Consider the following 12842-nt stretch of genomic DNA (forward strand, 5'->3'; position numbering starts at 1 on the left):
CTATCACGGTAGAAGTTCTCGAGCTTGCACGAACTGCAGCAGTACGGAGACTGATTCTAGCGGCCTCGATTCTGCTGATCGATCTCATTGTATTTGAACCTATCAATTCGCGTTTAGGGAGACGTCAGCCCGCAAATAATACTCACAGACAAAACACACACACACACACACACACACACACACACACACACACCAGGAAATCGATGGACAGCACAAACCCATACCAGTTTTCAAACATACCAAGCACAGAAGCGCGTTTGCGTGTGGAGTGGTCATAGTCTCGGTTAAAACAGGTAAAATGCAGGCGATCGTCCCACTGGGAAACTCGTCGCACAGTGTATAATCTTCTGAAATATGACCCCACGGCAAAGGCACCCCCACCCCCGGCACCTTCAAAGACACCCTACACGATCCAATCTTCTACCCCTCGCCGGCGTCTGTGCATGCGTGTTTTCGGGTGTCTGGCTGCTGGGGTGTGACCACTGAGCTAGATATAGTGGGTGTGACAGAGAGACAGAGGCCTTTTCGCTCGACTCACGGTAGGACGGGTAGCTTGTTTCGTGTCCCTGTGTGGTTTTCATAAACCGGGTGCAGATCAGAACAGAAGAGCCAGGTAGTGGGGTGGAAAAAAAAGAACACCGCGCAACTGCTCCCGTTTGTAGAAGGATTTGAATTAAGTTCTGAACTGTCTTCACTTCTTTCCTTCGATTTGTTCAGGCAGCTTATCGCAGTGGACACTTTTCTTTTGAGTTTCCAGGAACAAAGATCGCAGTTCTGTGTATAACAGTAAAATATGTTTAACTGTGCAAACATTTTGGGGACATAACTCCAGATTCATAGTGTCTCGGAACGCAAAAAGCAGGACATTCTCGTCGGACGATTTCGAACCTCTCCTGGCCGTCTTTCGACATTTTCTCCGTATTCCTGGAAGTGTGTGAGGGGTGACCAGATTTGCGTGTGGATCGTGGACCCTGCACCATGGGGACACAGCCACCGGCACTCGTGCCCGTGTTGGCACTGTGCATGCTGATGGTAGGTGTTATTGCTGCATTTTAAATGCACATTTCTTCAACATAGTATAGTATACATGTGCACAACCTCAGATCTGCTCATCATTTTGCATGGTATATAATTATCATCTTAAGCATTTTTCTTCTTGAATGCTTTATACTAAAACTCGGCAGTCTGATTGCTTCCTTTGCAGAATGATAGGTTTATGCGGGGGTGTATATGTTTCCATCTGTCTGTCTGTTTGTTTGTTTGTCTGTCATTCTGCTTGTGTGTTTGTTTGTTTGTCCCGCTGTCTGCATTTAGATCTCTGGTATTTACGGGTCGGTTGAGCTGAAATTTGGTGTGTACCTTGGAAGTATGGTACACACGGTCGTAACAAAAAACAAGTCGCGTTAGGCGATATAAAAACATTTAGTCAATCTGTCGGCATCAAACTAGAAGCTGAACACCAAAACAAACCAGTCATCGCCGTTACTATAATTTTATTTTAAATAGTCTCGACTAACTACACCCGATGACCGACACGGTCATTCCCGTCTCCGCGAAGCGTGCGAACGTAGTACTAACTTAACCTATTGACGGTAATTCTGAGAACATTTTTAAGTAAACATGACATATCTGTATATTCTTTTAATTCAGGAGAAGATGAAGAATACAATGCAATCATTTTTAAATCAGTGACAACTTTAATGAGCAAACTAATTAACTAATTGTTATGCTACCAAGCTGAAATTCAATCTCATAGTCCGGCCTTTGTCGAAGATTGCTTGACTACAATTTCAATCAATTTGATCGAAAAATGAGGGCGTGACAGTGCTGCTTCAACTTTCACAAAAAGCCGGATATGACGTCATCAAATACATTTATCGAAAAAAAGTCTGGGGATATCATACAAAGGAACTCTCATGTGACGTTTCATGAAGATCGATCCAGTAGTTTTCTCGGAATCGCTTTATACACACGCACACACACACACACACACACACACACACACACACACACACACACACACACACACACACACACACACACACACACACACACATATATATACACACACATATACACCACGAGCCTCGTTTCGATTCCCCGTCTATGTTAAAACATTTAGTCAAGAGAGAGAGAGAGACAGACAGACAGACAGACAGACAGACAGACAGACAGAGTTTTCCGTCCAAAACATTTGAAAAGCATTGTAACCGTAAGTGCATTTTCTACATTCTACACTGCCAAGCATAATCCTGATAATGGCCAATGTATCGATTGGAGATTGGATTTCCCTTCTTTGAGTCATGTGACGTCAGAGGCCGACAAAACTTTATAATTTGGCTTTTCAGGTTGACCGAAACTTCAAAGGAACTCAAAAAAACAACAACAAAAAACGTCATGTGTTTGATTGCATGTGTGTGTGCTGTTCAATGTCAAAACAACAACAAAGTGAGTACATGACGTGTGATTTGTAGTTCCTTTGAAGTTTCGGTCAACCTGAAACGCCCAAATATGAAGCTTATGTGTTTGATTGCATACATGTGGATTGCATGCATGTGTGTGTGTGCTCGTTCAATCGTCAAAACAACAACAAAGTCATAAGTACCCGAAAGGAATTCGATCGATACATAAATGTTATTTGCGTGTTTGACCAAAATATGACATTTTACACAGATCTCGACAGTCATTGTTCACCTCGACCGCGCTCGGACAATGATTGTCTCGATCTGTGTAAAATGTCATATTTTGGTCAAACACGAAAATAACGTATAATATTTCCGGGCGGTACAGTCGCCAACTAGATAGATACATTGCAGGCACAGTCCTTCCGTCTTCACCGTCTCAGACCCTGTCAAGCTTTTACATTTGATAGGACCATCCCTCGACTTAGACGCATACCAAAAATCAACATGTGTTGCTGCCTTCTGTGCAGAGTAGAATTTTTTTTTTTTTTTTTTTTTTTCTTCAACATTTTTTATTCAGGCATGCATGAATTAATTGTCAAACCAGGGCCGGACTAGGCGAAGAGGAGGGGGGGGGTTGCCAGTGGTGGGCCAGGGGGATGTCCCCCCTGGCGGCAGGGGCGGATCAGTTCATTTTATGACTGTTTTTTTTCAAAAGTATATTGTGAAGATATGGGTGTGAAGGCGCGAAGCGCCGAGCCGACGGCGCAAAGCGCCGAGCCGACGGCGCAAAGCGCCTAGCTTGCTAGGGGGGTCCGGGGGCATGCCCCCCCGGAAAATTTTGAAAAAAAGGATGCAAAATGGTGCAATCTGGTGCATTCTGAGGATGATCATTACCAGTTTCAGGCAGCAGATTTTGTCACTGATTAATACCCCAAAAATTGAAACTCAATGTAAAATAAAGAAATGCATACCTCATTCAATATTTTTATTTTTTGGCTGGGGGGGAGTCCGGAAACCCTAGAAACCCCCCCCCCCCCCCCTCGTTGTGGGGGTCAGGGGGCGAAGCCCCCTGAAGCTGACGGGTAGGTCATATTCTGAGATAGGAAAATGGTCGCTCCTTGCATGAAACGGCATAAAATAAGCAATAATAAAAAAAAAATTAAATAAGTAAGGTACATGTTTAGGCTAGGGGGGGGGTTGCGCAACCCCCATAACCCCCCGGTAGTCCGGCCCTGCAAACAATTCAAGGTACATAAATATTTGACAAAACAACATAATACATAATTTATATGGCAGCTAATAATGCATTATATGGAGCCCATTTAAGGGTAAACTGATATTGTTTCATATGAATACTGTAAACATATTGGTCAATTTTATGTAGATAAGATAATTCTTTTAAAAATACACGTAAACATGGTCTGATGTTATTGATTCTACATTTATAAACAAAAAATTCAGAGTAGAAATTTTGTGATGAATGAATTTCTTTCCCTGACACCAGTTACAACGTGTACAATTAATTCAATCAAAAATCACCACGCTGCGCGGGAAGCAGTCACGATGTTAATTTTTGGTATGTGTTCAAGTCGAGGAGTGTTTTGTCCAGTGTTGAAGTCTGGACAGTGATGAGGCCGAGAGCCGAATGGTCTGCACGGGTAGGATGAGGCCTTTAACTCTGTGAGGACAATAAAGGCTTCATGACAGTGGGGCACAAAGCCGGGTGAAAATGATAGCAACTTGCGGGCTTTAGACCGGCCATTATCTCAATCTCAGCGGGTTCGTGTTGTTGGCCGGGGTGCGTGTGACAGCGGGTATTTGGGCGTGTCCCCCACTCCAAGCCACCTTGAATTGTCTTGACTAGCCCAGGCAGACGTCCTTTGCTCAGCTACTTGTAAGCTTATCTGTCTCCATGTCAGCCTTGTTTTCTTGGTCGGTTGGTTGGTTTCAGCGACAGCCAGTTTCAATGCGCGTTGTTCACTCGCTTTTGTTATGAATGTGTCATTGTCAAAAAGGATTTGAAAAGAAAAAAAAACACACACGTACACAGCGTGCGTGGCTTTAAAAGGAAAACACTGTTGTTTTCGACACTTACATGTTAACTGTTTTAAGTTGCATCAAGTGCCCAACTTCCAGATATCAATATGTAACCTGGGTTTGCTCCGGTGTGTCATGTGTGTGTTTGGTGTGTGTGTTTGGTGTGTGTGTTTGGTGTGTGTGTGCGTGTGTGTGTGTGTGTGTGCGTGTGTGTGTAACAGTTTTCGTACGTGCATGTCTGTGTGTGTGTGTGTTGGGGGGGGGAGGGGGGTGGCAAAAAAGAACGTCTGCCTTTAGGCTATGCTATTCCTTTTTTTTTTTTTTTTTTTTTTTTTTCTTCTTCTTTTTTCTTACATTTTTAAATCAACAGCTTAAAGATAGGGTTTGAAAAAAAAAACCACACATTTAAATTTACTTCTTTTGCCCTAATCTTTTCACCTCTATCATGGACAAATACCAACAATGGACAATTTTATTAAAATATTGTACAATTACCATTATTCTCAGTCTATATGTGTCGCAAATCTAACTCTGAATTAAACATGCACACAATTTCTATTGGTTTCCCGTATTTGAATTTTCCCACACACATTTTTGCCACAATAATAAGTAAATTGATATAGTTTACTAAATTGTTTGACATACCAGGTGTTTTCATGTATCCTAACAGTGCTGTTTGAACATCAATTTTTATATTTACATTATACTGCTGAAATACCTTATTGGTTATTCTTTCCCAAATTGGATGTATAGCAGAACATTCATAAAAGAAATGTTCCACAAAATCAATCTTATCTGGACAGAATGAGCATTTGTTATTCATTCTAATTCCCATTTTACACAGCAAAATATTAGTCGGATATATGTTATGCAGTATCTTCCAGTGCAATTCTCTCAGTCTTGATTCTTTAGATACATTCCTTACGATGAGCCAATGCCATTTAGTTATTTCAATATTAAACTTATGCATCCAGAAATTCAGACAACAAGGGTTGTGTTCAGTTTTACTTATTAAATGTAATCTGTAAGAACGTGCTGTAAATAACTCTTTATGGTCGAAAAGCAGAACATTGTTTTCATTGGATTGCATGAGCATATACGCCGGATATCTTTTCATAAACGAGGTAACAGCAGTCTTCACCACATTATACTCTAACATCAGTGAAGGATAAGTACCCATTTTCACTTTAATCTGTTCTAGGGATAACAGCCTGTTATTAACACATATATCACCAACTAATGCGATCCCACATTTAGTCCATTTCTTAAAAAATAACACATTATTTCGATACATAATGTTTTTATTATTCCAGACTGTTACCAACAGTGGGTTTTCTATTTCTGTGTGGGTGTTATTCTCTGTCCAGACTTTTAGGGCCTCCTCCCAAAAAGGGGCCAAATTAACATGTTCTTTTTTAAATTGCTTCCATTTTACTTTGGCATGAAAACAAGTCAGGTCTCTACCCAGTTGAGAAAACTGCGCTATTGGGATGAATGACCATTTTTCCGTATCAGTAGCCGTATGTAGCTTTCTTATCCATTCCAGCAGAAACGATTGCTGCATAATTTTAATGTCGGGCATACACAACCCTCCTTTTTCAAAGTCAGCTTTTAACACACACCTTTTAACTTTTTCAAATGATTTTTTGTTGGTAGTTTTTCTTTTCCACAAAAAGTGGTACAACATTGTGGTAACTCTGTTTAACACCTTCTCTGATAAATTAATTACTCTCATTACGTAAACTAATTGTGGAACGAGAAAAACTATTTATGATACAAATTTTGCCTAAATATCCAAGATTCCTTCTATGCCACGTGCTTATGACTCGGCTCATGTTTTCAATACGGCTTTCCCAGTTTTCTGAGAGGTTTGATGCGGGTACACTATTACAGAAAAATATACCCAATAGCTTTATTTTATTTTTCCAATTTAAGTCAAAACATAACTCACCCCTCGCTATGCTCGATCCCAACCACATTGCTTCTGTCTTTCTTGTATTTATCTCAAGACCGGAGATACTTGCAAACTGTTTTAAAATGTCTAAAACAAGTTTAATATCGTCTCTGTCTCGTAAAAACAGTGTCACGTCATCCGCATATAGGCTATGCTATTCCAAATGAATCAGTGTTAACTCTTGATGCTTGAGAGGGATCGTCACACCCGGGTTTTAAGACACATTCGATTTAAAAAGGAAAAGAAAAAAGTCTGGACTTATTGCCAATCCCGTCCTATATAATACATCTATTGTGGGCACGCTTCACATTAAAGAACGATCCCGACGTGTTTCAGTAACGCATGGCTTGAAATGAGGTGCACCCTACTGTTCTTAAAAAGTGCGTTTTTCGGTCGTGCTTCAACAAAGGAACACACATTTACGCTTTGCAACAGGACAAAGAAGGGTTGTTATGTCTGAAACGATACGAAGACGAGACCTCAGTGGCTTGTACAACTCACAAGTGGAAAAATTGCAGGCATACCTCGGCTTCTCAAGGAAGCTGCCACCTTTGCAGCTGTTTGGTCTTTTTCATTCAATCACTCGCATAACCGCATTTACATTTTTGTTATACTGTCCATTCATATAATGCCCCTAAAAAGCGAAATTTTCTTATTGGTGGTAAAGGCGATCAACAGGTCTGCCCAATTCACACAAAACGCAGACTTTTGCCCAAATCATACATGGAACTTTTTGTCCGAATTAGGCAGCTAAAGTTAAGATGCAGGCAGCCTAGCGTACTTTACAAAAAAAGTATGCTTTACCGAAGGTTTTAGGATCACAGGACATACAGTTGTGTTGGTTATTGGGACTGAACGCCCTCGCCCTGCCAGAAATCAACAGATACAGTATCCCTTTTTGTGTGCTGACATTTGTGCATAACCCGATATACTTGGTGTTTATTGATTGCGAACGAACAGCCGCAGTGGCGTAGTGTTTAAGACATCGGCCTCCTTATCGGAAGGTCGTGAGTTCAAACCCCAGCCGCGGCGGGTGGAAACTTTTCCGATCTCTCAGGTCAACTTATGTGCAGATCTGCTAGTGCCTTATCCCCCTTCGTGTGTACACACACGCACAAGACCAAGTGCGCACGGAAAAGATCCTGTAACCCATGTTAGAGTTCGGTGGGTTATAGAAACACGAAAATACCAGCATGCTTCCCCCGAAATTGGCGTATGATGCCTGAATGGCGGGGTAAACACGGTCATACACGTACAAATCCACTTGTGCAAACTGAAACGTGGGAGTTTCAGCCCATGAACGAAGAAGAAGATGAAGAAGATTAAGAAGAAGAAGAAGATTGCAAACACTTTGCCTGTTTTACAATATCAGACTCAGTGGACCATTTCATCAGTTGAACTGTCCAGGTCGAGCATTTTCACGATTTATTTGACATTTTAGGCAACTCTTTGCCTAGTTCATGATTATGACAACGTTTCACCTGATTCGTGAATTAGGCTACTAGACTACCCATTTCACGAACCAGACAATTTAACATTTAGGAGTTTAGTCAAGTCTACGTACCATGACACTCCCTAAAAATCACAGGGTCTCCGGGGTCACGATGCAACCAGGAAGCGTTGGAGTTCTTCGTAGTTTTCTTGTAATCGAGATCTTGCAATACGCTTCGTGTGTATGAGGTGTTTGTCGGTCCTTAAAAGGCATTGGTGGGTATTGCAAAATTGGCTGGCGTTATATACGGCCTTTGTTGTGCAATATGTTTGCCTGCTGTCTGTGTGAAACAAATTGTGTTCCCTCACCAGCTCTGTGGTGCAACAGAGGCGTTTTGTTTGCTTGTTTTTGTGTGAATGTTTTGTGTTTGCGTGTTTTCTATCTTTCTTTTGTTCTTTTGTTCCTTCGTTCGTAATTTCATTTCAATTCACGATGTTGCAAAAATTCTTGCTGTAACTCCCCCCCCCCCCCTTTCTCTCTCTGTGTCTCTCTCTGTCTCTGCCTCTGTTTATCTCTGTCTCTGTCTCTGTCTCTCTCTCTGTCTTTGTCTCTGTTTGTCTGTCTGTCTGTATGTCTGTCTCTCTCTCTCTCAGTCTCTCTCTCTCTTTCTCCCCCCCTCTCTCTCTCTCTCTTTCTCTGTCTCTCTCGATCCATCCACCCGTCTCCAATCCCATCTTCATATGCATCCCATCCCCCATTTGACCATCTATCGATCTTTCTTAACTTGGAGGTCTTTGATAACGTTTGCATGATCCCTTCTGTTAGTCTACGTTTTTGGTGGAACGTTACTTTGCAATCGTTTAATTTTTTTTTTTATCTATTCCGTAAAAGTGAGTTTGAACTACACAGGATCGTTATAAACTCGTGTCTAATGTCTGCATTCCATAAAAACACACACACACACTTAAGAATCGTTTTGAAAGTTCAAGGCCTTCTTGAAAGTTTAAAGAAAGATCCCACACATCAATAAAACTGAAGCGTAGGCGTACGTGTTGTTTTCCCGTTCTACCAGGCCCTTGATTTCGCAGCAATTAGAACGTAAAGAATGAGTAATGAACCTGGTGTGAAATAGTGATGGGTCGTGTTGTTTGCCCAACGGATGACAATTGACCTGCACCCGATCGATCAATAATAGTTGTCAACCTGTCTGCTTTTATCTCTGATACTTTACCTTTTGTGGTCTTTGTGTGTGTGTGTGTGTGTGTGTGTGTGTGTGTATGTTTGTGTGTGTGTGTGTGTGTGTGTATGTGTGTGTGTTTGAGTGTGTGTGTATGTGTATGTATGTGTGTGTGTGTGTGTTTGAGTGTGTGTGTGTGTGTGTGTGTGTGCGTTTGAGTGTGTGTGTGTGTGTGTGTGTGTATGTGTGTGTGTGTGTGTGTGTGCATTCGTGCGTGCGTGCTTGCGTGCGTGTACGTGCGTGTGTGTGTGTGCGCGTGCGTGCACTTCTTTGACACAGCCACTGCCAAAGTTCTGGTCATAAATATGGGTCATATATTATTCACTCAAGTGCAAATTACGCAACCTGCAGAACTGAAAGCAAACTTGGTTTTTGAGAGGTAGATTGCCCATGGTGAAATATGAGTGAAGCGTTTGTTCTCCTACTTGTTGCTTCTTTGAGGCGACAGTTACCGGTTTTTAGTTCCTTTTCTCGCAGATCAATTTGTATCACGTTGTACACCTCTAGTTTTTACTTGGGTTTAAAATATGTTTTCAATTGGACATATATATACAATCATTACACAGCCAATCTGCTTTCTAGGTACAGTGGGCTGTTGTTTGTTTGTTTGTTTGTTTGTTTGTTTGTTTGACGGGCGCAGTGGATAGTGGCATAGTGGATAAGACATCGGCCTCCTAATCGGAAAGTCGTGAGTTTAAATCCCGGCCGCGGCCGCCTGATGGGTTTAGGATGGGGATTTTTAATTTAATAGTTTCGCACGAAATTAATACAGCAAACTATTCCGACTCTGCACCGAAAAAAACCCGTCAGAATGTTATCTTACTAGATGGGTGCTTTAATCCCATGCAATAGCTTGGAAAGGTAAGTGTGGGTGTGCGTAATCATTTGCACAAAAAGGAATATATATTTAAACATCACCTAGGGTAGCTAGAAGGGTTAAAGCCTTATTTCAGGAGCCAATTGGTATGAACAGTGTTTTATTTATACAGTTAATTGGTACCTTACATAATGATCTCATTTGGAATCAACAACACGTCGTATTACTATAATGGTGATCCTAGAATTTTAAAAACCCAATAAAAACAAAAAAACATGTACATGTCAGAAGAGAATTGACATGCCAAACTTGTTCTTTTGTAAGAGATCTGTACAACTCAGAACTCATCAGGACAGGATAAGAGAGGCGAAGGCAGAGAGGGGGAGGGAGGGGGGAGGGGGGAGGGGGGAGGGGGGGGAGGCTTCGGGGGGGGGGGGGGGGGGGCTGCTATGACCGCCATTCAAGGAGGCACAATGGAAAGTGTTAGAAACCCTGTTGAGCGAAGACTTCATTGTGGTTTAAACATTGAATTTTACCTAGTTTTGAACAATAAAAGAGGGTTCGTTTGTTCCTCAAAACCAAAACAAAACGTAAGCAACACCAAACATTTTGAACGGTTTCGCACAAGCCGGATGTACTGATGAGCACGGAGTTAGGGCGAAACCATTGTTGATTATTTTGTAACCCAATGCTCTGCATCGATAAAAAGCATCATGCAAAACGAGCATATTGAATGCTAAAAAAAAAAGAATACAAGAAATACCAGCCTTAAACTGGAAAGATATTTGAATGTGTGTGTGGCAGCTGCAGAGGACTTAACTGTTTTTGTCCATCATTGTTGGGCGTGTCAGGATAAGAACCGTTACTCGTTGCCGGACAAACACGTCCGTCAATTGTCCTCGTCCATGTTACTCTGTGTTTCCCCTTTTCAGTGGACCCCCTCCTCCTCCTATCTAGGTGTCTCTCTGTCTCTCCGTCTCTCTGTCTCTCCGTCTCTCTCTTTCTCTCTCTCTTCCCCTCTCTCTCTCTCTCTCTCTCTCTCTCTCTCTCTCTCTAGCTCTCTCTCTTTAGCTCTCTCTCTCTCTCTCTCTCTCGAACTTTCTCTCTCTCGCTATTTCACTCTCGCTCTCTCTCTCTCTCTCTCTCTCTCTCTCTCTCTCTCTCTCTCTCTATCTATCTCTCTCTCTCTCTCTCTCTCTCTCTCTCTCTGGAACTCTCTTCCTTCGAATGTACAAACGTGCCGTTCATTGAACGCATTCAAAACCTCCCTCAGGAAACACATACTGAGGTCTTCATAAGTTACGCTGCCGGTATTGTAGCTAGCTTTGTTAATTATAATTATTTTATTACTCTGAAATATTGACTGCTGCATGCCTACATAATGCTAAATCTACCTGTCTTGGTAGGCTCACTGTGTGCTTGTTGAATGGCACTTAGTCGTGTGTATATTATTATTAGTATTATATGTGTTCCTCCTTGTGCGCCTGCGTGTGAGTGCGCAAGTGTGATTGCGTAATTAATGTTCCATTCTGTAATTGCTTTATTGATGTTCCATTCATGTATTTTCTACTACTTTTCTCATTTATTATTACTGTATGTTTGATGTTTCTATGATTCTAGTCGGGCGCACGCGTGAATATGTGTTTGTGTGAATGTAAAGGGCACATTGTAAGATTAAGCCTATGGCCTAAAATGTCTACCCTTTATGTGAATAAAATGTTCTAAGTCTAAGTCTAAGTCTAAGTCTCTCTCTCTGCGGACGACTGGGACTTTTGACTTCTGGATGGTCATTGTACATGTACTTGTTTGCATTGATTCATATACAAACCTTGGATGAGGGGGTATGAGGTGTCAAACGTTGAGGGAAGTTAGCTTCAATCATTCACACATTTTTTACTTATTATCTTGCCCAGGTACTTTGGTGCGCTCATAGGCTATCGTATAATTACAATTCCAATGTGACATCTCTACAACCTCTAAAAAAAAAGGGGGGGGGGAGAAAGGGTAAGGAAGACAGAGAAAGAATGAGGAAGAGAGAGAATGAGAGAGAGAGGTAGAGAATGAGAGAGAGAGGGAGAGAGAGAGAGAGAGAGAGAGAGAGAGAGAGAGACAGACAGACAGACAGAGAGAGAGAGAGAGAGTGTGTGTGTGTGTGTGTGTGTGTGTGTGTGTGTGTGTGTTTGAGTGTGTGTGTGTGTGTTTGAGTGCGTGTGTGTGAGTGTGTGTATGTGTGTGTGTGTGTGTGTGAGTGTGTGTGTGTGTCTCGTGTGTGTGTGTGCGTGTGTGTGTGTGTGTGTGTGTGCCTGTATGTGTGTGTGTTGAAGGAGGGGGGTTGGGTGGAATGATAGCGTGTATTAAGGTCAGGGCGTGGCTAAGCGTGTGTTTTAGAAAACGGATGCCTGCGTTGGCATCCTTCTCCTTTGATTTGCACACCTATATTATTCATAATGGTATTGCATTTAAAAGCACAAGTTCACTGTGCAACATTCTTGTAAAAACAGTGCTGAAAGATAGCCTACATTCCTTCTCGTTTAGTTCTCACAGTAAATCATCTTAGATCCGTTCGGAGGAAAAATACATGTGAGAAGAGAATCCGTTTACTTAATAAAGCATAGCAGCACTGTACATCCTAGCCTTCTGATAAAGGCACTGAGTGGGAATATCTAGATGAAATAACTTCGCTCTATATCAATCTTCGGAATGGTTTTTTTCCCCAGTGTACAAAAGAATCCAATTTGACACAACAAAGAGCCAGGCTCTTGATCTTTGGTTGATACTTTATCAGAATCATTATGTTAAGGTATTTGTGCGTTTTATTCAAATGCTTCTGGAGTGTTACTGTTATTCTGTTGTTGTTGTTGTTGTTGTTGTTGTTGTTGTTGTTGTTGTTGTTGTTGTTGCGAGCGTGCGTGCGTGCGTATGTGAACGCATGACTTCTTAATCAAATGTCTGTTCCTTTG

General features: G+C 41.7%; 1 protein-coding gene across 3 annotated transcripts in view; it reads left to right on the top strand.

Moving 5' to 3' along the window:
- Nucleotides 1–514: 514 nt before the first annotated feature.
- LOC138958662 (uncharacterized) overlaps nt 515–12842 on the top strand; it is a 131492-nt gene continuing 119164 nt past the window's right edge. For 2 of the 3 annotated variants that reach the window (XM_070329888.1, XM_070329887.1), the window contains exon 1: nt 515–1032. In XM_070329888.1, the coding sequence (XP_070185989.1) occupies nt 979–1032 (54 nt within the window). In that variant the 5' untranslated portion in view covers nt 515–978. The remainder of the gene's footprint in view (nt 1033–12842) is intronic. The other variant, XM_070329886.1, reaches the window with a different exon arrangement.

This window comes from Littorina saxatilis, linkage group LG2, assembly GCF_037325665.1.
Source record: "Littorina saxatilis isolate snail1 linkage group LG2, US_GU_Lsax_2.0, whole genome shotgun sequence".
Taxonomy (NCBI): domain Eukaryota; kingdom Metazoa; phylum Mollusca; class Gastropoda; order Littorinimorpha; family Littorinidae; genus Littorina; species Littorina saxatilis.